Consider the following 25,318-nt stretch of genomic DNA (forward strand, 5'->3'; position numbering starts at 1 on the left):
AGTCTGATATGAGAGCAGGGAAAAGTAATTTTAGTTTAGTCCTTTATTGAAAAGCAGACATGTCTAGTTTATCGATAACATGGAGGAGCAAGGTGGTATTTTTCTTCCAGTAGATCTCTCCCTTGTGTTCCCTGAGTCATGTATTGGCTCAGGGAACACAAATACATACACTGTATTTCATTTCCTGCTTCATACGTTGTATTTCTTACCCGAGCTACAGAAATTAATGCCAGTGTTTAACTGGTAATAAAGCCACCTTATTGCCAAAAGGGTACAAGATTTCAGTACAGTTTTTGAAAAACTGGGAGCTCTTCAGGTCATACTGAACTTTGCCAAGAAAATGCGTTGTCATCAGGGAAGCAGTTCCACTTTTAAGGGGATGAAAATGTGAGAACTAAAGTAAAAATAGCCAATCTTTTATTTCATCTCCAAAGGAACGATTTTGTTAAGAGAACTAATATTTACTTTCTCTTATCTGGACTATGTATTATTCATACTGTTATATAGCTTGTAGATATTCATGATTCAGATTCATTTTGGACTTCAGAGCAGGTTTATTTTTTCTTGATCCTGCTGGTGCAAAGCTCTGGGTTTCTTTCATTTTGGACAACCATTCCTTATGATCTCTGCTTCCTTTCAGGAAGTTATGGTAGAAGGAATCCCAAGATGCTTTTCCTTTATTAAACCTGAGTACACAGGTTTTTTTTTTTTGTTTTTGTTTTGGGGTTTTTTTTCCCCTTAGATGCATGTGTTTGGGTTTTGTGAGTAAACAGTGTATTCTCTTTTCCTTCTCCCTTGAGAGTTCCAGATGAGCCCCTTTCTTCTGAAAAGTCTGTTGACTCTGCTTTAGTTGTGCATGTTCTGCATTTTTTTCCACAAATTGATTTATCTTTGCCCTCACTACAAATTTTCCTGTAATTTAACCTGGGTGGATCTAAGTACATACAAAGGACTAATTGGTTAAAAAGGAGAAGCATTATATTTTGTTCAGAAGAGAGTCCTTTTAATATGACATCTGAGGATTGATAGTTTATATTCTCCAGATGACCTTTTGTATTATTTCCTTGCTTCACATATTCCCCCTTCTTCATATGGTTGAGATTCTATTGGTTGTGGAGGTAGGTGCTCCCCAAAATTATTCCTAAGAATTGTAATCAAATAGGTAAACTGCTTGAGAAGTACTGTGTATTTTTTGTTGGGAAGGCAGGCAAGAAAGAAATATATGGTGAAATAAGAGCTACTGTTCCTCTTTTAATTTAAATCATTCTATATAGAGAAGTGAGTTTAAAAATATCAGTAAACTGTTTCAATCCAGACACCCAGTGGAATGCAACATGTGTTGGAAAATTGGGCTAAGAAATAGAAATTAATCAGGATAGGAAAAACATACTGCTTTAACATTTTCAAGTTGAAAGTGAGAAGATACTGGCATAGGTTCATCCCTGTATAAAGGGTCATCATAAAAGACGCTGCTTGCAATCCACAAAGCTGAAAGTGTGGTTACCAGGGTGCTATTTTCAAATACTATATTCAATAGAGAAGTCTTGAATAATAGTTGATAAAACTTTATATCCTAGGCTTAAAAAGTCCACTCTGCTTTTTACTTACAGTGGCGTCAAGGGTATCTCATTATTCCATAAATCCAATTTTATTATTAGTTAAAATATTTCTGAAAAGCAACGTGAAAGAATATTTGAAAATCTAAAACTGGAATTGTGTTATTTCTCTTCAGTGAGGCTAGCAGCAGTGGTTTGTAGTCAGTGGAATGAACTGATTGTTTAGACAGAATCAATATCTTCTATTCAAGTGTAGTGTAAACTTTAGTGTTTGAGTCTCTCTGTAAGTTTATCTTTGCCTCAAGCAGGTTGATTTCATAAATGCAAGATCTTCCTGTGTCCAAAAATAATCAATAAACCTGTCTGTGTGCACTGCTTCAGGCTTACTTTAACCAAGGATTGAACCAAGATCATTCTCCAAATTGTTTGTAGCTGTGCATTTAATAAGATGTTCCTATTACTGTATCTGAAGAGAATTTAAACCAATAGCCTGATTAACAAGGAATTTACTTAAAATGTTTTTCCTTAAGAGAAAACCTGTGGCTCTTATTTTAGGTTGTGAATTTTAACAAATATTCAATTTATTACTGTTTTTCACCTACTTGAATATAATTCTAAAATTTTAAGTTCCTGCTTATGACTGACAATTCACCTCTTTCATCTTTAGCAATAGGCTGGTTGTTTTCACTAACTCAACCAGAAAAGAGAATTCTCTTGGTAGTAATGAAAGCAGCTGATACAAAAATAATCACAATAATTTTGTGCTACTAGTGTTCCAAACTAATTTATTGTATTTGTTCACCTATGAAGGGAAACTCTTGGCCATTTTTTCTGTGTGTAAGAAAGCTTAGACACTGCCTCTATATTATGTCAGCATTATTTATAAATATGTCTCGTTGCAACAAATGGTTAGCACTGGATATATAGCTGATAATGGGGTTTTGAGTGTTTTGCCTTAAATGCTGATGGTAGAGGGGTCACAAGTATGAGAGATTGCAAAATCATTAATTTCTCTGTATGTGGCTCTGAAGCAGTAGCAGAAAATAGGCAAAGAGTGTTTAATAGAATACAATAACCTGGAATTATCATGTATAGATTTTTCAGCTAATGCTCATGGCAAGCAACTCCTTTGTATAACACCAGGAGTTAAAAACGTGTTGTCAAAGGTAAAGGGGCAGGATTGGAACAGGCTGTGATGTTAGGTTGAGGAAATAGATAAATAGTGGCTTTCAAAAGGAGTACCAGAGGCAATTGCTGTAACCTACTCATGTTTGTGTTAGAGCTTGGGTCAGTGACACCTGATCAGTTTGGGCATCAAGGAGTCCTACTCTGGTTTTGAGGACTGATGAATCCTTTTTGAGGGAAGGAGTGTGGGTGCATGAGTGGAAAGGAAAAAAGGAAGAAGGCTGGAGACATCAAGCAATATTGCTTGGGGCTGGCAAAAAGGTGCCAGACACTTGGCTTTTGGAAAGAAGCATTCAGTGACTGGAGAAGTTAACATGTATCTCCCCCTTCGTAAATTGTTTGTAAATGTTTCTTTGTGTTTCTGTAAATTTAGGGGATTTTCTCTTCCAGGTTTTCTCTAGCACTTCCTTTTTCAGCTTTAATCTCAATTTGTGGATAATATCTATCAGCAGAATAAAACACTGTGAGAACAGATGATCTAATCTATGTCTGTCTTTATCTGTGCTTTCCTGCAAGTGAAAAATAAATGAGTTTTCAAGGGATCTATATGTGTAATAATAAACCTTCTAAAGCTGCTGTTATCTAAAACATATGTATCCAGTAGTGAGAATTAAGTGTCAAAGAAAGACTTACTTTGAATTGTTACTTGGTGGGTCTGAAGTTTTTTCTTCATTTTCTCTAGGAAGTTTCAGGTTTTTTTCTGGTTTTGCATGTGTGTGTCAGGCTTTTTTTAGGCTTTCGTCCTGACCCAGAAAACTCTTTTGATGGACTATCCTGTTCTTTCCTTTCTTATTAGTCCTCCTCGTTCTGCTTTTGAATCTGTTGCTCAATTCAAAATAGACTTCAGTGTGTCATCTTTGACAAGGTGTTTGAAAGACACTAGGCAATGTAGCAGATAAGGGCAGATCAGATTATGACTTCCCTGAAGGAAAGGCTGTATTGTGAATTTAAATATTTGTAGCTCCTTGTGGGTTAAGATTAGAAAGTCTGATTTCTCATAGCCTTAGTTTATAAATGCTTCTGCTTGTGTTATTCTGTTACCCATTGTAGTCTTAACTGAAATATTAAATTATAGTGAAGGTGCATCTAGGCTGCAATTCAACTATCAATCTGGGTATGTGAGTCAAAATAGAAGGAATTTTGACAGATCATATTTACTCGTTAGTCTAGAAATAGCTTCTTGAGTTATTAGTCTGTGTGAGAAATGCGCTACACACTACTTCTCTGAAGCTCAACTTGTGTGCGATGGCTCAATATTTTGGTGCTTTTTTCTCCCAAAATAGAAGCAAAATGGGGTAAGGCATTAGAGCAATGTGTGGGATTCTAAAACCTGGTGGCTCTAACTTTTGACAGCATGACTGGTCTAAAAAGTCAAGCCATTTGACTGTACCCACTTTATTTATCCACACTATTCAAAACAAATCATTGAAAAGATTCTGACTCATGTAGTTTGAATTCCTCCAAGTTTGATGAACAACTTGTTTCTTGTTCTCTAAATATTTTAGGATCTCTCTTATCTTTAAGGACTTTTCTAATCCCTATGACTGTTTATTCTACCAGCTAAAATTGAGAATACTGCTGTGGCTTGGGTTCAAGATGGTTATTACTATTGTTTTTCTCAAGTTTTGTGAATTCTTGCTCCTTAGGTTTTGTTTTGGTTGGTTGTCTTTTCTTTGTGGTAATATATCTCTTAATTTTGTTATTTGCTCTTGTGCTGGGATTGATTTCAACTCTTCTCACTCTTGCCAGAGACCAATTAATTATATTTTTTTTCTTCTATCATTTAGCAGGAGCTTAAATTTGTTGTATTTTTGAAATTGTACTTGGTCTCTTACCCTGTGCCTCTCCCCAGTTTTCTAGTACAAAGTAAGCCTGTGATTAACTCTGTATATGCATGTGTGTATGTTTTTGTGTGTACATATATATGCATGCACATCATACACATCAGTACAAGGAGTCTTTCTCCTCAAATCCTTTTATTTTCTCACCTACTTTGGGCAGACTTAAATGTCAGTGTATGGTCATATATAGTGAGAAGAGGCGGAGAGCTCAGTGTTAAAAATAGTGGGGTAGTATGTGTTGTGAAAACACTAGATGATAGGAGTGACATTTTGCTCTTGGTTTGTTATATACCATTCATGACTTCCAAACTATATGATTGCTTTGATCTCATCTTCTGACATGTTTTGACCTTAAGGTTGGTATTCCGTGTATTTGAAGGTATTGTAGAGAATGGTACCTCATAAAATTCTGCAGAATGGTTTAAATTTTACCTGAGAGGTTTCTAACAGCTGGAGTTAGGCAGCCAGAAAGCAGAGTCTGGGTTGGAGTAATTTTTCCTGCTGGAGTCTTTTGAGTTGTTAAATTTCAAGACTTTTTCATATTTTGGTAGGTTTGAGAGCAGCAAAAAAGCTTTCTGCACTGCCCTTGGCTTAGCTGTCATGCTTGGATCAGGCTTTAATTCTGGCTCTCCCCGATTTATGTCAGTTTCTGTGAGAAGGGCTCTTTGTGGAGATTGTGTGAGATCACCACTAAGGGTGCACAGTTGGTGACCTCTCCTCTGAGAGATTGCAGATGAATAGGCCATAACTTCAGCAGACTTGAGCCCCCAACCTTTTGCTGTTAGGCCTTAGCATCCCAGAGGAGGTTTTCCATCTCTCTTTAGAATGGGATTAACTCCAGTGTGTCTGCATAGTGTGAAATCGCCTTGCTGCTTGCAGAATTCCTTGAGTGCCTCAGTAAATTGCCCAGTCTTTTCTAAACTTCCCCCCCCCCCTCAGTTTTTTCCATGAATAAAGTTTGTGTATTGTTAACTTTATGTGCTCCCAAGTCTGATAGATATCTGCTACACAGTGGGAGTATTGAATGTTTTGCACACAGAACCTGAATTGTATCTAAAGAGCTCGATTTATACTCTTGCTATAAAATTTTCCTGAAATTACTGCTTCCCTCTGTGCTTTACAATCTGCCTTTGCTCAGGGCTGGACTAACAGTATCCCATCTTGAAGGACTACTTTTTCTGAGAGTACAAACAAATTAATGCAGCCCAGATTGCAGGAAAGGCAGTGCTGTCTGTGAGGAGCAGCAAAATGCCTGATTTCCTGCCTTGAAGCTCTGGGTCTGTGTGGTCGAAATTTTACTAATAGAGTGCTCTAATAGCTTCCTGTAATAGCATGAGTTTGAGTGTTAACCTCAGTAGACAAAAACCTCCAATCTTTTTCTTTTCCAGTTGGTGCCTTATTGCAGAATGATGTCTTTCAAAGGAATAATCAGTTTTGTTCTGTGTTGAGCAAAGATACGAAGATCTGCCTTGCCTACTTCAGGTAGAAATCTTAGTACTAAAGTTTGGCAGAAAATTTTGAAGTATAGATGTCTGTTATCTCAGGAAGGACTAGTATTTGTTCCTTCTGATGTAGGGGTCTGTCTTCCACACTTCTTGTCTTGTTTGTGGTAGGCATTTGTTTCATTATGGGACTGAGTTTTGATTTAGTAGTCCAGACTATTGCAGATGAATGATGCTGACTGGGTCTGGCAAAAATCAAAGATGTTATTGGCAATCATCCATGTGAATTCTGTAGTATGGAGCCTTTTATGTTTAATGCATTGATAGATATCATTTTCTGTCAGAATTTATGAACTGGAGTAAAACTTCACACTAGCTGTGGACAATAATTTTTTAGTAAAAATCTGCAGTTAAACACAGATGCTGAAAAGTGATACTATGTGTACTGTGTCACAGGCCCAGAGCTGCAGAGACCTGATCATAAATCCTAGTGTTGGGATAGAGGGAAAACATGCAGAGAGTTATTGAAGGCAGAAGTCATCTGTCAAGCACAAGCTTTCTCTGAAGGTTATTTAATTAGAGGAGTTACTAAGTAATTTTTCAGACTCCTGGGACTTATTCCACCTCTTTGTGTTCAAAGATGACCTCCTTGAAAGAGGTGCAAGGAAATGGTTTCCTTGTTTTACAATGCCTTGATTTCTGAATCTGAAGATTAACCTTTTTCCATTTAAAAAGAAGTCAAGATTTTTGTATCAGTCTTGCTTTTTTTCCTCCTCATTGTTTTCTTAGAGACCAACACAATGCTCTTGCATTCTACAGAAAAGTTCCAAGACCCAGCAACTTTAATTCCATTGTCTCAGTCTATCTTCACTTTCCTTATGCCTGTGGTAACCTTCCATTATGGCTGAGAAAATGTGTTGTGATGTTGTGTTGCTTTATTGCATTGTAGCTCTACAGATCTCATCCAGCAAAACATTCAACTTGTCAACTGCATCTTGTTGGGGTTTTTTTCCCTTTCTTTTTCCTTAATGCAAGATAGTTTTCTTGGTTTAACAGTTTCTATGTTATTTCGGTATAATAGTCACCTTTCCCCTTTGCTAACAAACTGTAGATGTGACTGCCCAAGCAGTTTTTGTTTTAGATGTAATTGCATTTCTGATATCCTTTTGATGTCAGTTACATTTGCAGGCTTAAATATTTATAAAATAAAACTAAGTGAAAAGGCTTTTGTTCCAATTACTTGGTTTCTGCTCTCTGTGCTTCAAGATGCATTTACAAATTATGGGGATTTTTTTTCTTCATTTTTGCTGCATCTGGTTCTTGTATTGCTGGTGAGCAATTTTCTTATTGTTTCATTCAGATGTAAATAGGTGGAGACTTACAAATGCCTGTGCTATTGAAATACTTCAGTATACTTATAGTTTCGGATGCATTTATGTTGAGTTCTGCTTATTTATTCAGTACTTCACTTTTATTTTAATTAATTACCTTTAGTTCCTGGGACTTCCAGAGAATATGACACTTTCTCACATAAGTAAATATTAAAATAAAATTTTGCTTTCTGTGCTTTCCCTTTTCTTCCTGTGGAAAAGCTTTTTTTTTCTTTTTTTCTTTAGCAAGTCATTCTTTAGAGAGCTGAGAGCAAGCAGTGATGAGTTGGAATTCAAAGAGGATTAGGGGTAGGACTTTGAAATACAGACTAATTCCTCAGACACTTCTGATGTTGTAGAATTAAGAGGTGGCATTAAATCATGCCTGAGCATTTGTTGAGTAATTCCTTCTTACAAGGAAGGAAAATTTGTAGTGGTTTTGAGTGATGGGTAGTTTAATGTTGTAACTGAACTTGTAATCCTTTACTTGTAATGGGAACACCCCTTTTGGCACTTTTTTCCCTGCTACCCTAGCTGAGAATGCTCCCTTGCATCCAGTACCTCAGATTTAGTGGTTGGTCTTGTAGTTCAAAAAATCCCACCCAGTGAAATGATACATCCACACCTCTCCCCAGCTCACTGCCAAGTCAGCCAAATGAGTTGGATGAGCTGATGTGCCGCACCAGTGTCTGTAAGGGAGCAGTGGGGACAGTGCAGCAGCTGGGGATGGAGATGTGGTGAGGTGTGAACAGCCCCTGTAAGCAGCAGCTGCCTTGTCAGAGGGAGCAGCACCAGCTCCACATTTGCTGTGCAAAGCATTGCGGCACTTTAGGATGACATCCTTTCTCCCCCTTACTGGACTAGTTGTTCCATGGGATCTTTCGTCTGCTCTAAGTAGAATCAACTGGGATTGTTAAACAGGAGTTTAGACTAATCTCATAAATTTTTTGAATGACATGGCTTCTGTACCCCTTGGATCTGAATTGAGGCCTGTGTGTTTGTATTAAGCTATTTGGACGTTCACGTTTCACATCTTGGAAAGCACTCGAGTGCGAAAATGAATGTACACAGTAATTCTCAAACAAGAGCTATGGACTTTGAAAGTAACACAGGGGGAACATACAGTTTGTGTATCAAGCCTGTCCTGTTTGGAAGCAGTTACCACTTTTTCTTCATTTTCCCATTTCAGAAACTCATCCATTAAAACAAAAACCCCCAGAAAACAAAAACAACAACAACAAAAAACCCAAACAAGAAAGAGAAATATTACTTGCAAACATTAGAAGTTATGGGATAGGCATGCTACAATTAATGCTGCTGCCTAAATGTGTACTTCAAAACACTTTTAAACTCGGATCAGACATGATGACAAAATGTTCCTTGGAGGTGAAAATACCAGTAAGATGTTTTTATGAAGTTGCAAATAGTAAAGTTTTGCTTTCTTTTTTTTGCTGTTGAAGTTTTGGGATTTTTTTTTTGCTTGCGTATCTCTAACAGATCAGCTCAATCAGTTCATTTTGATTGATGATGATTTGTGATTAATATATTCTTGGATTTTTTTTCCTAATCTAGCACAACTGAAAGAGCAACTTAAACACTATTGCTGCTGCGTGTGTACTTATAATATAAATCATGTAACTATGTCTGTACTGACAAATACTTTCGGAATAGAAGGCTGTTTCCAACATTATTTTAAAAAAACCCATGAATTAACTTTTCAAGGAAAGGTCTTTTGTCAACATCAATATTTCCTTTTGGAAACTAAAATTGAGTGATAATAGCCTTTGATGTTACCCTTAATTGAAATAATCACTGCAAGTGTTTTCTGATGTTTTATTTTCATAGTTTGTGGCAGGTAGTGCAGACAAGTGAGGTTTTTCTGAGACATGATAAATTTAATAGGAAATACTGGATCCTGTTTATGACTTGCTGCCATTCTTAGAGGTGTTTATTCCTTGCTTTCAGAGCTACTGGTGCACTTGAGATTATTCCCTTCTATCAGTCCCAATACCCTTATATGTTACTCCTACTCTTCTTCCCTCCCCTTTCTTTTTGCCATCTATCCTTGTACATTGATGCAGCTTCATGAATCATGAGGATTGAGTGATCTTAGAAAAAACAGTAAAGCCTTTTCACAACTGCTCTGCATTGTTTGTCCATTTGTGTTCTGTCTGGTGAGTGAGACCTTCCCCTCACTTCTGCTGCTTCTGTGAAGAGGTGACAATCAAGCCAGAAAAGACCTATTTTGCTTTCTGCTGTTTGGGCACTGCACAGCAGGTGCTGATTCTGCTTCTGTCTGTGGTGGCCTCTGTGGAGATATTTGGTTGGCAAGGCTTCTTTTGGCATGAAAGACTTCAACAGAAGTAGCCTCTAGCAAGAAGATATGTTCTTACCCACACTTTATCTGTGGGGGTGTGTGTCATTGCATTGTCTTGACTGTCAGTCTGACAATCACTTTAGCTCTAACAGTGTTTTTTCACTGTAGAGCTGAAGGAAATGAAAGAGGTGTTCTAGTTTCTGGGGTTTCTGGGTTTTTTGTTTCCTCTTTCTGGTGATATATTAGATTGTCAATTTTGTAAGGCAAGTTATGTTTAATTCTCTGCTTTCCTGGTAGGTGATGAGGTTGTCCCGCTTAGTTTTGACATTTATCACTAGAGTGGATGAAGTCTCTAGGCAAAAGGAAACCTGGTTTATTAGAGGTTACCTGGAGCTGGGTACCTGAATTCCCACCAAGCTGTAAGAGTGTTGTGGGTTTTGTTTAATTTATTGACATGTACTTATAGAAAAAATTAATTTTTTTTAAATGCTGAAATACAGTCTAAAACTGTATTGCATTTGTGGGCTAATCAGTTAATCCAGTGTATGTTATACCAATGTGGGTATTTGGAAGAGAACTCATGCTATTATTTTTAGGGAACTAAGGAAAATTTGAAGATAACCTAAAATATACTTGCATGCAAATCTTCATATTTAATAGCTTATCTATACTTCTTGAATAGCCTGACCTGCCTTACCTGGGGTTTTGTATTGCTCCTTGGCTTTTGTCAGTTGAGTAGGTCTATTGTGCCCAGAAATTAAGTTGAACACGAATTTCCAGTTGATCCTAATTGCTGTACAAATAAGTCTTCAACTGCAAAGTTGGATGAGACCTTCCTCGGAGAATATGTATACTTGTTTTCCGGAAACCTCAGATCAAGCATTATTTTTGTTTAATCCCATTCTATGTTTAGAAAATGTCATGTTTTATAGTTGTTTTAGTACTTTAGATAGTGCCTGTGAGCTACAAAAATATGTACTTTGCACTAAGCAAAGGTAACATTTACAGAGATGGTAGGACACAAAGGCATTTAATTTTGTCTAGAGAGTACAGCTTATAGTAATTGCCATTTTCAAAATGTTTTGAATGTATTAACTGAGAGTATATCTAAACATATTTCCTGTATATGTAGCTATCAAGGTATAATCTTGATGCTTTTCCCTGTTGTTTGTTTGGTTTTTTTTTTGAGAATATAGAATGTTCTTCTTAATGAGGGCTATGTGTGTTCCTCCTGCTGGAAGCTTCTACTTTTGTTCTGAGTACTCAAATAGATGAAAAGAATGTGCCTTTGACAGCAATTTACTTACACTGAGTAAAGGAGTAAGAATGAAAATGAAATCATCTTTGCTGTAATAATTTTGGACACTAACAGTGATAATCAAATATTGCAAAATATGTAGTTTTTCAGTGTTTACCCTTCACTTCTTGGTGTGCTTGGAAATGTCTGCTTTAGTATGCTAAGCAGGTTGGCAGTCAGAAGAAGTTAGCATTTTTTATGGGATATTTTCTGCTTGTCTTTTCTGTAAGAAGCAGCATTCCAGGCATTTTCAGAGGATGCTTTATCTGTTTTGTATAAAACGCTTTTGCTGAGAAGGGAAGAAGTGGGTGCCCCATAATGTAATTACATTAAATTGCTAGGGTACTTGCCTGGCACACAGGAAAGCTGGATTCATTTACTGCAGCAGGAGAGACTGGAGTTGTATTTCTGGAGACTCCTTGGGAGGCAGGGAGCAAGTACTGGGTCAGAAATCAGGCTGAGCTGGACACTGGACTCTGCTGAAGGAGCTCCTGTGTTGGAAGGAGCTGGTGCTTCGGAGCTTATTCTGCTGATGTGATGGGTAATTGAAAGATTGTGAACTGAATTGGGTGGGGGGAAGGGCACACACTGAATACAGAGGGAACTACTAAGCAGCAGCAAAGAAACTTGGGTTTAGTGTGTCAGTGTCTTAGTCAGCTGTCAGATTCTCCTTGTGTTTGAGTCTTTTTCTTAGGAGGAGCCTTTATGCTTGGTTTAGGGATGCAAACTTCAGCAGGCATTACACTGTTGTAATGCCAAGTGCTGCTCCACGCAACATGAAGTGCTTCTGTGTGTCTGGTCCCAATTATGTGGTCAGAACAGAAGTGTATGAAGTCCTGAGAGGAGTCATCTTGCAGTGAGAGCACCCTTCCAAATCATCACTTGGTGTGACTGATGTGTACTGCTGGATGCAGCACAGCCTTGTGTTAGGCCAGCTGGACCAAATGCTGCTCTTTGAAGGTGCTGCCAATATTCACTTTCCTCTTAGAAAATCACCACTAGAAGAAAATCTGTCTGCAGTAGCCCTCACCTAAAAACAAGTTCTGAAACAGATATTAAGCCTTAACATGTATTTTGTTCAACAAAGATACATTTCTCAATTATTTTGTTAGAGTGTCTGCCTGTCCAGGTAGCACGTAAGTTGCAGCCACCTCTTGTGCCCAAATGTTGCATGCTGTTCAGCATCTAGGTTGCCTGTGAGAGGAATGACTGGTATTGGGAGCACAGTCAGCTCCCACTTGAGATATTTCCAAACTCAAGAGCTTTTCAGAGATCTGTGTTGAGTTGCTACTTGTAAAGTCTGTGTGATATCTTGATGTATCTAAGGATGTTTCATATTGTTAAGTTGTTCTCTTGATAGGAAGCCACTGTTGGGTTGAAATCTCTGCTATAATGAGATCTAGTTCGTAGCAGTTAAATGTCAAATCCGTGATACTTGAAACTATAATTAAAAGGAAAAAAAAGTATTATGAGACAAAAATAAGAAAAACAGTAGTAGTTTTAAGTGTGGTTTAATTTTTTTTATACAGAAGCAATACCTAGGGACTTGGAACTGTTTAAAATTGGTTTTGATGCCAAGTGAAATAACAACTGACGAAGAATTGCTTTGTAATGCTTGTAAGGAATATAATATTTAATGCATACAAATATACCAAAACTAAAGGGAAGCGGTCTGGAAGATTTAAATGATGGTAATGAAATTATCCACTAATGTACATCTGTGTATAATTATAGGTTTCTAAACTCAAATTGAGTACTCTTAAATTTCTCATGGAATACATCATGTCTTGTTGTATATGTGTAGAAGTGCTGTGAAAAATGTTTGAATCCTGCTTTGAATTTGAACTACCTCATCCTTTCCCTGCAGCAGAGCAGCTGCAAATGTGTAACCAATCATTTCCTGAAACAATTTTTTTGAGTCTAGTTCACAGAAACTAGACTCAGAAAAGCTTTATATTTCATCTTCAACATATCTCAAATTCAGTCTTCCAGCTAGTCTTAATGGAGTGAGTGAGTTGAGCAGGGAAAGAAAACTGAGCTGTAATAGCAGGGTTTTTCAGTACATGTGGGCTTTCTGAGGCGTGCAGAGCTTGCAGTGTCCTAAAAGAAAAAGTTGCGACAGCTCTGTGATTAATCAGCCTAAAAAAACCTTCACCACCCCACCTTCAGATTAGTCAATTTACCATAATGAATTGTGCAAGGTTATGGCTGCAAGGGATGTTTTAACAAAATGTTAAATAAATGTGCATCCCTTAGTTTCAGAGCTTTAGGAATAGCAAAGGTATTTAGAGAATTGAATTTTAAAATTAGATTTAATGTACATTTATTTCTTATGTTAAAAATATTACCATAGTATCATTGTAATATTTCCCAGTGAATGGACTTGAAAACTTGCAGTTTTGGATTTTTGCATGTCGTCTGCTACTGAATCAGAAATTAGTGGGAAGCAGTGACATGTTGTGTAAAATTAAAATATGCCAAATCCCTGCAACACTTGCATTTTAGCTGATGTGCACTTATTTTCTTGTTGATGTGTGTCCTGGCCTAAGAAAATAACTGCATGAGCAATGCCTGCAAAGGTTTTATTCTAGTGGTGTTCTGTGTGCATCTAATGTGTGGTCAATGTCTCTGCTAGTTGGCAGCTACCTTTTTATTTTTCAATAACTTCAAAGTGGTTGTCCATGTGCATTTTCATACCAAGTTGTAGCCTGACATTGTCAGCTCTTTTTAAAAATGTCAGGAAAATACTATTTTAAAGTATTACTAGTATTTTAATGTAGAAAAATACAGTAGCCTTTTCTTTTTAATTTTTATTCATTAAATCTCCCTCTTGTGCTCTCATGATGAAAGAGCTGTGCCTCCTCTTAAGCAGTTTAAGTTGCTTTCAATCTTCCCTTAAGCTTAGCTTTCTGTATGAATGAGTTTTGTCAGTGCCAGCATTGTTGTCTTTTACCAAGAAGATTACTCCTCAAAGGCAAGTGGCCTTTTAATATTGCATTAGAAGTTGGGATTTTGTTTCACTCAAGACAAGCTGAAAAAGCAATTCTTTCTGTGGTGATGGCAACATGGTAATGCCATTTGAACTTATGTTGATTCCTATATAGCACCAAATTACCATGCTGAAGCAGTTTGCAATCAATGATATAGAGAAACTGGGTGTGTTTATGCCTATGGTTTCAATAACTGCTTCAATCTCTTCTTGTGCTCTCAAGTTCTTGCTAAAGGATGTAACATCTTGTTTGCACCTAAAAGGTTGGGGTTTCCCACATGTACCTTCCAAAGTCTTAACTGGATGAAAGTTAGTGCTTACACCAGAGTATCAGGTTTAACTAAGTTGCCGATTTTAGAGCCACTAAATCCTAATCTAGGGCACAAAGTTTGAGGTAAATATCCCTTAATGCCCCATACTCACCCATCACAATACTGTTTTATAAGGAGTCATAGGAGGCAAGGTGAGCATCAAGCAATATACAGTGACAACTTCCATCCTGGCAGCTTGGCTCACCTCAAAATGTCTGAAGGCTGTACCAAGTAGTTTCCTGAAAGGGTCACATTTATAAGAATTCAAAATGGTATTTAACCATAAGATTTCTGAATCTAACTTTGCCTTTGGCAGTTTGTTTATTTTATAAAAAACAAAACACAACAGCAACAAAATCCAAAGTGGAAGAACTTGATAAATAATTATTCTCAATGGCACATGCACCTTACCTAGAAGGATTAATGGGAAGGCAGAGTTTTACCCCAAAGACTTTAAAGGGAGGGAGACAATGAGGAAGCACTCAATAGTTTGTTTTGTTTAATTACAGGAGAAAAACCTGCATTATTACTTTTATTGTTATTTCTGCTTTTGAGCAGATGTTTTGCCTTTATTTTTCAACTTGCATGTTTCTTCGACTCATTACAGTCATCTGGAATAGTAAAGAGCTTCATTGATTTTGCAGCTACAGTTGATACTTGGATTTCAGTGCTGCTGTAGTGTCTTTAAAATGGTGCACAAAGCCAAATAATGAATGAAATACAACTTTCTCAAAACACAGAAAGTGTCTATTTCTCTGTGCTGGTGGGACTCAGTGCACAGTGACATAATTTCCCTCATCAGTGTGAGTCATAAACATTTTCTTGAAATGTGTTGTGTGGTTTTGGGAGTGTGTTTTTGTGTTGGTGTGGGTTTTCTTTGTTTTTTTTTCGTTGTTGTTGTCCTAAAGCTTTCTCTAAGCAGAGGTATCAATTGAGGTTCACAGACCCCAGTAGCCCAAAGCATGTACCAATATGAGGATGTGTAGTGTAAGAACCTGTTAAAATTCCTTCTCTCCGGGATCCTTGATGCATGATGCTATGAAAAACATGCATGTATTTATATAGTAGTACTTAGTTTTTAACTGATTTAGCTGTATTTCTGGGGGGGGGCGGAGGGGAAGCATCTGTATTTAGGTTTTAATTTCAGTATTTTAGAAATATGTTGCCTTTTTCAACATATTTCTAAGTATTAGTGCCAACTTAGCACTTAGAGACTTAAACTGAATTTACATTGGAAAGTTCTGGGATGCCTTGGGACAATCTGAAATGGTATCATTTGTGGTTGAAATGTTCCCCAGCATAACTTAGGCCTGTTCCAACTACTTACTGTTCCATCAAAGAATTCCCCAGATGTGGCTTAGGAGCTGGGACAGCAGAGATATTTTCCAGTATGCACTTTGTATACCATCACCCTGCTCTGGAGACTCTAGCAGATTCCTGTAAGAGATGGGAATTGTTCTGCACTGCTTGGCTTCAGTGCACTCAGTGAGTAGTGTAGGCATAGTGTTGTATCTTCTTGCATGTTGTAGTAATGATCTTGTCTTTCTCAGGATAGTGCCAATATAACTAGTTTTATAGATGGGACTCATTTGGTGCAGATTTAAAAAAGGAAACAGAATTTCTTTCAGCAAGTGTTCAAGAACAACAGAAGCTGATGGCACTTAAATCAATTGGCTAAGTGTGGTGTACAAATTGGCATACAGTCCATGCAGTTGCTAGTTTTTTTTGTTTTAAAGTTAGCCTCTTCTCCACTTCTTCCAAATGCATGATGGGGTAATTCCAGCTTCATATTTTGTATTTTTGTGGTGATAAGAATGCAAAAGTGTGGTGGTCAGGGTTTTTTTTTCTTTCCCTGTTGAAAGGAAAATGAGATTTATAGGTTCAAAATAAATGCTGGAAATTGGAGGAGGGTGTTGGTGAAACTATTTAACCCCCACCCATCTAAATCATCAATATCTCTGCAATCACAAATCCAGCAGAGTTGCCTGTGAAGCCCAGAATAAACTCCCATGACATTAACACAGGAAAATAGATTGGAAGTATTTTTCCAATAGTAAGGCTGCCATTCTGGATATAATTGCTAGATAACTTGATTTCTCTTTTCAAATAACTTTCTGTTTAGGCTGTTCCTTATTAGACCAGGGCTTTCTTCAGGTCTTGCTTAACCTTTTTGCCCATGTAGCTCCTTGGAGCATAACTGATTAAAAAAAGAATTCCATCTTTCCTAATAATTTCCTTTTTTTTTCCTCCAAAGAAGAATTTTTACATAAATTAATTGCAAAAGTCTTACTTAATTTCTGTTGTGTTTTTCAAGAAATGGAGAGAATAATCATTGTTTCTCTTAAAATCCTTGTCTTCTTGGACCACTCTAAGTTTAAAATCTGGAAAACCTAGTTTACTTTGAAGACACAAAACTAAATTAAGATTACTTTAAAGATTATGTCCTTTTTTTTTTTCAGGAGGACCCAAATGATATTGACCCCAAAAGGAAAGAAGTGCATGGCAATGATGTGGAGGACAAGGCACAAAGTGTGGAGACACTACCTCCAGGTATTGCAGTAAGATTTGTTATGAAAGATCCATAGCCATAAAACATTTATCAGGGAAAGCCATAAAACACTGCAGTTGTTCTGATTCTAATAATTCTTTGTAGTTTGAAAGTACTGGGATTATTTTAGCAACATGTACTTCTCTGTGCTTATAGCTTCAGCATCCTTAAATCTTCCCTGCTTCACTGCTCCTTTGAGATAAAACAATAGGAGTGTGGTTCTTTGCTGGTATGTTTGTATTGTCCTTCAATAGGTTTGAGATACTGTAAAAGCCTCTGGTACTAAAGTAGTCCATTTCTCTTGGTGGATGATGCGGGCAGGCTACAGACAAGTCACCTTGGGACTGTTATTTTGACTGAAGATTCAGCCAAGGTTCATACTTTTTTAGGTTTATTTCTAGCTTTTGATTTGGCAGATTTTCCTAACTGTGCTGCTGGTGTACTTTATTTTTTCCTCATGCTTGCTCAGAATTTGTCACGTGTTGGAAAATAACAGAGCAACGTGATTTTTATTTTGTTTGAGTGAAATCCTCATGCCTTGAGGATGAGTTAGGAAAATTAAGTGTTAAGGAATTTTCGTTTCGTGTGAATATTTCCGTTAATTTTTTTGCTGCTTAACTGTTTCACATCAATGAGATTTCATATATCTCTACAATTGACATACTAAAGCATACAGAAAAATTAAAATTGAATTTGATTATTTTATACAATTGAAAAAGTTTAACCTGTGACGAGGACAACTACTGATGAGATAGCATCACACGTTTTGCTTCTCTTCTCTTCTATGAATCCTTATGTTTTGCTTACAAATATGTCTGGCCAAACATTTGAAATATTATGAGTTCTTGCAGAAAGAACTAACCAAGGCAAGCTTTCTTTTAAGCAGCTGGGAACTTCCATCCCCAGGAACATGTGAGGTACGATTTTTCTTTTTCAGTCATAAGCTCTTTGCTATTGATGCCTTTTTGCTGTATCCTTTGACCTACCTTAACTTAGCTACTGTTTGGAGAAGGGAAATAAGACTGGTTATGTATGTATACCTTTCTGGCAAAGCCTTTACTTTGTGTATGTATTGAGAAATCAATCTCCAAAAGGTGAAGAGCCTGGCTTATTTAAGTTGGTTTCTGGCAGATATTTTCAGTTATTTGTTCTGCTTAACAGGCCTGTCTACAAATTTTGTTTCTGGTGTTAGATCAGCCAATATTGCACCTTCCAGCAGTTCATATTTCCCTTTTTTGAATGTTTATGTGTTCTGGACCAAACTTTATACCTTCCCAGTGGCCTTTAGTAGCCTGTTTGAGTATTAAAGGGAATGGGAAGTGTCACAGGTTGAAAAGGAGAGCTATCAGAAGCTGGAAGGGTTGAAACTAGAAGTAAGATAAAGCGTGAAGTAGAGCAGGTCACGGCTTTTTTTCATTTCATATGTTGATTAGGAGTCTCTTATGGCTTGATGTAGCAGACAGGAGAATTGTTACTGCAAAGCAGTATTAGAGTCTGGAATCAAACATCAGAGGTGTCACAGACAGAGCTATACACCCTTAAATCACTATTTTCTTTATTTTCAGTTAATATAGGTCAACTTCTGAATCCTTGTGGCAGTGAAGCTGGGTATTCATATTTCTGCAGATTCTTTGCATTGTTTTAAAAATTTGATACTTATTTGCAGGATAGTCTAGATAAATTTAATATACAAAAGTGAGTTTTGATGTTCCACCGTTAACACTACAGTTGAAGTTTAGTTACTTAGCTAAATATTTCATCAATTGTGTTTGGATGACTGAATGTTGTTCCTTAAATCATGAATACTAACTTGGATATTTCCGTGTTTTTCTACCGTAGGAAAAGTTCGGTGGCAAGACTTTGATCAGGACGCCTATGTTGGTGCTACCGTGGTGCGATCGGGCCAGGATCCGTACGCACGGAATAAATTCAATCAGGTGGAGAGTGACAAACTGCGAATGGACCGCAGCATTCCTGACACCAGGCATGATCAGTAAGTGCCAAACTGAGCCATCTTGGCTTGGATTAGCCTTTCTGTATTTATTGCTCTTGAGCTGCTTTTTCTGAAGCAGGAGTTTCCAGCTTTAGAAAGGCCAGTAACAGTAAACTGCCTGATCCTTGAACAGTGGGTTAAGGAACAATAAATCTTACTCAAGTTTTTCTGTTTCCAGGACTTGCATCAGTGTGTATTATATATCCAAACTGGTGCTGCATTTCAGTCTTTGTTCCTGTTTATCTGGTGGCATTTCTTGGTTTCTGTGTTTGTAAGTCTCTTTCATGGTGAGGATGATCAAACAGTGGAGCAGGTTGCCCAGAGAGGATGTGAAGTCTCCAGGCTTAGGGATATTCGAAGCCCAGTGCAGAGCCTACTGTAGCAGGCACTGCTTCAAGGGAATTTGGGCTCAGAGATTTACCGGGGAAAGGCTATATCTGATCTTCAGGGCCACTTTGGATCTCAGTCACTCTGTGATTCTGTTTGTATATGATGATTGTCAACTCTAAACCTAAAGGAATCAATTTATTCACACCCTGGTAAACGTAGGACAGATTTATACTTCAGGCTGGTTGTGCAGTTTCAGGAAACAGTACAGTTCCCAGTAAGGAAAGATATTATTTACTATTGGTTAGAGAAAACATGCATTTTAAAAAGGATTTAATAACTTGCATGAGTCTTGCTTAAAAAAAAGTTGTTCATTAGGGCTTTGTAACTTGAAAATACAAAACCAGGTTTGGTTTGGTTTTAAAAACTAGGCAAGCCAGTCTCACAACATATTATTAGCCAGCCATATGTGGGTAATTTGCCTAACTAATTCTACAGTTAGGATGAATGTACATTCACAGATTCGTAAGTAGAAGAAGCAAAAAAAGACCCCAGAAGAGGAAAGAGAACAGGAAGGTTCCTGTTTTCTCCCATAAAGCTCTTTAATCAGAAATGGCCTAGTGAAGAAAATTTGTGTAGAAACTCAGTCATTTTTGAAATCCCTTGTATAATAGTGTGGGTTTAGGTTTCTTATGCAAAGTAGTTGTAGATGGAGTAAAGCAAGTAATTTGTTGCTAATTGCATGTCAAAGTAGGAAGAATCTGGTGGTTCACCTGTTGTCAAGAAAGCAGTAAAAAGCACGATGTGTGTGGTGTTGTACTGAGGAGTTTCAAATTACTTTTGAGTTTTCTTCATAGCATATACTTTCCACAAGAAACGTATTCTAACTTTTTAGATCAGGTATTCTTTTCCAAGAGATCAAATTCAACTACCAACTTTTAGAAGTTTCTATGATTCAGATATGCTGAATTTGAATTTTTTTAGATACCTAATCACCTTGGGGGGGGAGGGGGGCATGTCTCTAAAGACAAAGGCTGTCTGTTGAGAACAACTTGAATAAGAGAGACATACAGACATAAATTATATTACGATGGCCATGTTTCTTTTAAATGTTAGTCTTGTTATTATATGCTGGCTTGCTTAAGTGTTTCCACTAAACAGAGCTGAAAAAGAACCCAGAGAGAGATGTTACTGGGGAAAGGCTATATCTGAGCTGGGATTATTACTTAGACTGTGCCATGGAGCAGATTTAAGTGCCTATCCGTCTGTGAATAGTCATCTTTTAAAGAAAAAATGAACCAAACAGTAAAACAAACTGAAGCAATCAGTTACAGTCAGTCTTACAAGCTGTTCTTAATGAGTTCCCTGCCATGTTGCATTTAGTTTTCATTCTATTTTGGGACGACCTTTCACTGCAAAAGCTGTAAAAACTGCATGAAATATTTTTTTGGGAAGTGTGCAATGGAAAGAATAAAAGCAATAGCCATAGGAAGAAGACTATCTGAGCACAAAACACTTTGAAGCATGTTAGTTTCTAATAAAATTGAAGGCAGCTGGGTTGGGATTAAGATCTCTTGTGGAGCTGTTGCAGTCTTCATTAAGGAAAGAAACCTGGGTGAAAAAATACTTTGTTTCTTCTTAAGTAATTTGTTATTAATTGTATTGATGTGTCCAAGAGGCTCATTGACTTTAAAAAAATTACATAGCAGAATTTTTTAATTGCTGAAATTTTCTAGACTGTTTAGAAAGAGTTTATCAGGATTCTGCATTACATATGTAGATGTGAGTGTAACTATGCATCTTTTTAATACTATATTATTAAGTCTATATTTACATCATGCAAACTTATACTAGCAGGAAGACAAAAAGTTTTCCTCGTGCTTTTTGTGAAAGCATGCCAGCAGTACCACCAGACACTTTTGGTTCACTCATTTTAGCTGCTTGCCTTTGTTTTAAGCAAAAGGAAGAAGGGAGAAACAGGCAGATACAACATAAGAAAGGAAGTGGAGAGAACTCTGAGCAGGAACATGGATTCTCACTCCAGCTGATGCTCACAACTACCACTTGGGCTGATGCTCACAACAACTCTAAGAAACCTCTGGGTTTCCTTTCATTTCATGGTAGATTTGGGAAATCCAGAAAGTGACAAGTGGGTGTCACAGTTGTAATAGCAAACTCACAGAGCTGTCCTTCTGTCAATGTAAAATAGTTTCCCAAGGGGGGGTAAAGGATTAAATACTCCATGTTTTTTGTGGACCAATGTTCCCCATGTATGCTTTGGAGTAGTGATTTCTGGTCACATCTTCTAATTGATGTGTTGTGATGATTTTAAAGAATTACTGTCAAGTACTATAGCTGCACTGAACTGTTTTCTTTGTCATTTGGCACCTATTAGAAGCTTCTGACCTCACGCTTAAGCTTTATTCTTAGGCAGACAAGAAACAAACTTTCCTGTGCCTTTAGTACCAGTTGAAATGAATATTCTCCTTGCACTGTATATTTCTGCCAAAGAGTGGTTTCAAACAAATTAGAGGTTCTGGGAAAAATTATTAATTAAATGAACCAGTCCAAATCACTGGGGGAAGAAATGTACTTTTCATGTTTTAACTGATTTTTACCGACCATGTTAAACATTGAAGGTCTTGATTGAAATTTTCAGTTCAAGTTCTGTCTTAAATAAATGTATTTTTTTACTCTGCATATAAAATTGAAGTGCTGCAGCTTGAGGAGACAAAGTTTAAACTTTGTGCCAAAAATAATGACATTGTTTCTTTGGTTTGAATTTTAACTGTGGCCCTGTTGACACAGCAGAGTAGGAGGAAGACTGATACTGAGTTAGTTAAAGCAGGGATTTATGAAGAGCTGAAAACAGTGATACTTGTTGAAACATTCCTTCAGTTTTATTTGGATGACTAGAAGTCTTATTTCTCCCTCAGAAATACACAGTAGTGCTCTTCTCTTGAGTTTTCTTAAAATTGAGAGGCTTCATTGCCTTGAGTAATTCCCCCTAATATGTGATCTGGCTCAAGTGCTCTCTTCTGCAAAGAGATCAATATAAGTTTAATGTGTCTTTTTAATTATTCTAATGCAAGTCCTTTGTGTGATAACTGTGTGCATAGTAGCTCTGTCCTCTGTGGGTAATTTGAAAGCTAGCAGGATAAAGAATATCTTTGGCACTGCAGACTTTGGAGTATAATAATTACATGTCTTTTAGCTGTCTAGATGAATTGCCAGGAGCTCACAGTAGAGGAGCTGCTCTTTATTTTTCAGGAGCACAGGCATTTGAGATTTATTTGTTCCACGCGGGGCTCTAGTGACATGCACCCACCACAGAGCCAGAGACACCCCTGCTAATCTGACACAGCAGTTGCAGGCTTGGCTTAGACTGTTTTTGTGCAGAGCCAAGTGAGGTCACTGCAGCATGAGAATGTTTTGTTTCGTGCACGCACTAATGTGTGACACTATGCTTATGTTGTACCAAAAATACCACAGGTTGTTGGGTTGTTGTAGGGCGGGCCAAGGGAAGAAACACATTGCTGCTTGCTCTCTGATTCCAAGAAGGTGGAGGTTGTATTGTTTATGGTGCATGTTGCAGGTGTTTAATTGGGTGTGGAGTGGGTTTTTATAGAGGCAGAAGCCTAGTTTTAGAAGTCAGGGTGGCAAACTTCTCTTAAAAACTGGTCTGATTAATACTGCACAGATTACAGAAATTGAATTGCTGAAATAAGTACTGAAATGAATCGCTGAATTTGCTCCAGGTGTATGCTAGTTGGGTTTATTCTTTCTGAAGACAGCTAGGCCTGTTAAAACTCTAGCCTTAATTAAAGGACATGGAAGAAATACATCACTGGTGTGTGTCGCTGCACAAATGGCAGTCAGTATTGTGACCTGTCACATTGTAGTGCTTTTGGCATAAACTCAATATACATTGTTTTCTAGAACTGTTAGTTTCTAATACAATGAGCATATCTTTTTTAGGTTTATTTTATTAGATTAAATAGCTTAACTGTATGTAGTCCTGAAGGAAGCATTTTGGGATTTGCTTCTTTTTGCTTATTATATGAATTTCAGGTTTCTAGAGGTGATGAAAAATTAGTTGACATAGGTAGAATATTTATTATCTTTATGGTTTGGAAGGATATGGTTTTGTGTTTAGTTGGCTCAGCATTGTCACAGCTAACTCTGTTTTTCAAGTTCTGAATATTCACGATCCTTACAAGTTCTCATTAGAATGGAAAACTAGTTTTATCTATGAGTATGGCCAGGATGTTACAGGAGCTTTAAAAATAAAGGGAGAAGTGGACACATGCCATTCTGAAGAAGAAACGTGGTAGCCTGTGACCTGTGCATTTTTGTTGAAAATATGCTTATTGCCTTGAATGCTTTTAGTGTAAAAGAAGGGCTCTGGTTTCATACTCAGCTGCACAAAAGACATTTGATATAGTGCAGTGATGATGGTCTGGTGACTTGTCTGAACCTGCCCATATCTGCCACTGACATTTTAGTCTTGTGTGTACTAAAACAGCTGCCAAAACTGTCAAAAGACAGGTTGATTATAATCTCACTTGAAAACAAGCTATTTCATTCTTCTTAGGCAGCATGTCTGTGAGTTTAATAAATAAATGCTTTGCAATGAAGGCAGTGTCCCAAGCCTGGGATGTAAAAGTTAGGTTGAGCTGACAAGGTTTTGTTTCTTTCAGGTGCCAGCGGAAACAGTGGCGGATAGACTTGCCAGCCACCAGTGTGGTGATCACCTTTCATAATGAGGCAAGATCTGCTTTGCTTCGAACTGTTGTCAGGTATGCACAAGAGAGCCTCATTTTTGTTTAAGACCATTCATTTCTGTCAGCTTGTGATAAGAAAGGGAAGTAACAACCCATTATTGAACTATTTGCAGAGGAAAAGGTAAGTTTTAATTTCATTGAGATCTTCAGTTCTTACATCCTGAAATAGTGATGTTAAACAAAATTGCTCACCTTAACTAAAATGCATGAACGTATGGGACTGATTATCAGATGATGTTTGGAGGCTGGCTGTTCCAGGAAGAAGTCAGGGTAGATGGATTCCCAGGTGATATTTGACTCAAAGATATCTGCAAAAATTTCATGTTGGACATTGTCTACTGCACTGATTTCTGGGAGCTGGAATAGTGGAGGTGGGGGAGGTAGGGAGGCAGGGAAGAAGGAGCACACAAAATTAAACATGTGCCTCTTTTCATGCTTTTTTGTAAGAACAGACCATCAGCTGTTGTTAAAAGTAACATCCTGGGCTAGATTCTACTGCAGCTTAACTAAGTAACTGCTTTTCTGACATTATTTTGGAAAATTAACACTGCTGGAATGATTTTTTGTTTTGGTCTGTTTCAGTGTCCTTAAAAAAAGTCCATCACATCTTATTAAGGAAATCATACTAGTGGATGACTACAGTAATGATCGTAAGTACTTTTATAGGATCCTACCTTACTGTGCTTATTCTGGTAGGATTTCCTGATGCTGATAGGTGAATCAGTTGAGAATAGGACACATGAATAGGAGTTGGCAGAGACTTGGTCAAAACCAAGTCTTAACTCTTCCATATCTGTCACTGTGGAAATGTGAAGTCTCTATAAATATTTCCAGTATATCTTGTCCTTCAGCTAACAGGAAATAATAAAAGTGTATCTTTAAAAAGAGCTTTTTCATAGTATGTTATCTTAAATAAAAGTAAAACCCATGGTTCTTGCAACAAATATTTTTGTAGTGCTGTTTTAAACAAATGCCTGTCTCCATCAGTCTCAGAAAAAAAATCTTACGAAATCTAAAATAAGTCAATATCTTGTAGGTACTAGTGTATCATGACATAAGTTTAAACAGTTGAAATTGACCTCAGAGTAATATTTCTTAGAAGAAGCTAATATATATATTTGCATTAATACTTTCACTAATACTAGCTTAGGTCAGGTTTGTCTTAATGTTGGTTAGAAAGTGAGCTTTCTTATAGGCAGTGAACGCAGTTTATTTAATCTTATGGAAGTTTTTTCTCTATGTAATGTAGAAACTTTCTTAAGTAAGCAAATAGAAAATAGTTAAATAAAATTATTTCAAGACTGTAAAATTAAGCTAGCTTTAAGTAACATGGTGAGTGTAGTAATTTCTTAACCTGG

General features: G+C 37.2%; 1 protein-coding gene across 1 annotated transcript in view; it reads left to right on the forward strand.

Moving 5' to 3' along the window:
* GALNT2 (polypeptide N-acetylgalactosaminyltransferase 2) overlaps window positions 1-25,318 on the forward strand; it is a 74,383-nt gene that overhangs the window by 19,568 nt on the left and 29,497 nt on the right. Inside the window, exons 2-5 of the mRNA XM_031058780.1 lie at window positions 16,768-16,858; window positions 18,696-18,849; window positions 23,877-23,975; window positions 24,543-24,610. Coding sequence (XP_030914640.1) covers window positions 16,768-16,858; window positions 18,696-18,849; window positions 23,877-23,975; window positions 24,543-24,610 — 412 coding nt within the window. The remainder of the gene's footprint in view (window positions 1-16,767; window positions 16,859-18,695; window positions 18,850-23,876; window positions 23,976-24,542; window positions 24,611-25,318) is intronic.

This window comes from Geospiza fortis, unplaced genomic scaffold, assembly GCF_000277835.1.
Source record: "Geospiza fortis unplaced genomic scaffold, GeoFor_1.0 scaffold381, whole genome shotgun sequence".
NCBI classification, from domain to species: domain Eukaryota; kingdom Metazoa; phylum Chordata; class Aves; order Passeriformes; family Thraupidae; genus Geospiza; species Geospiza fortis.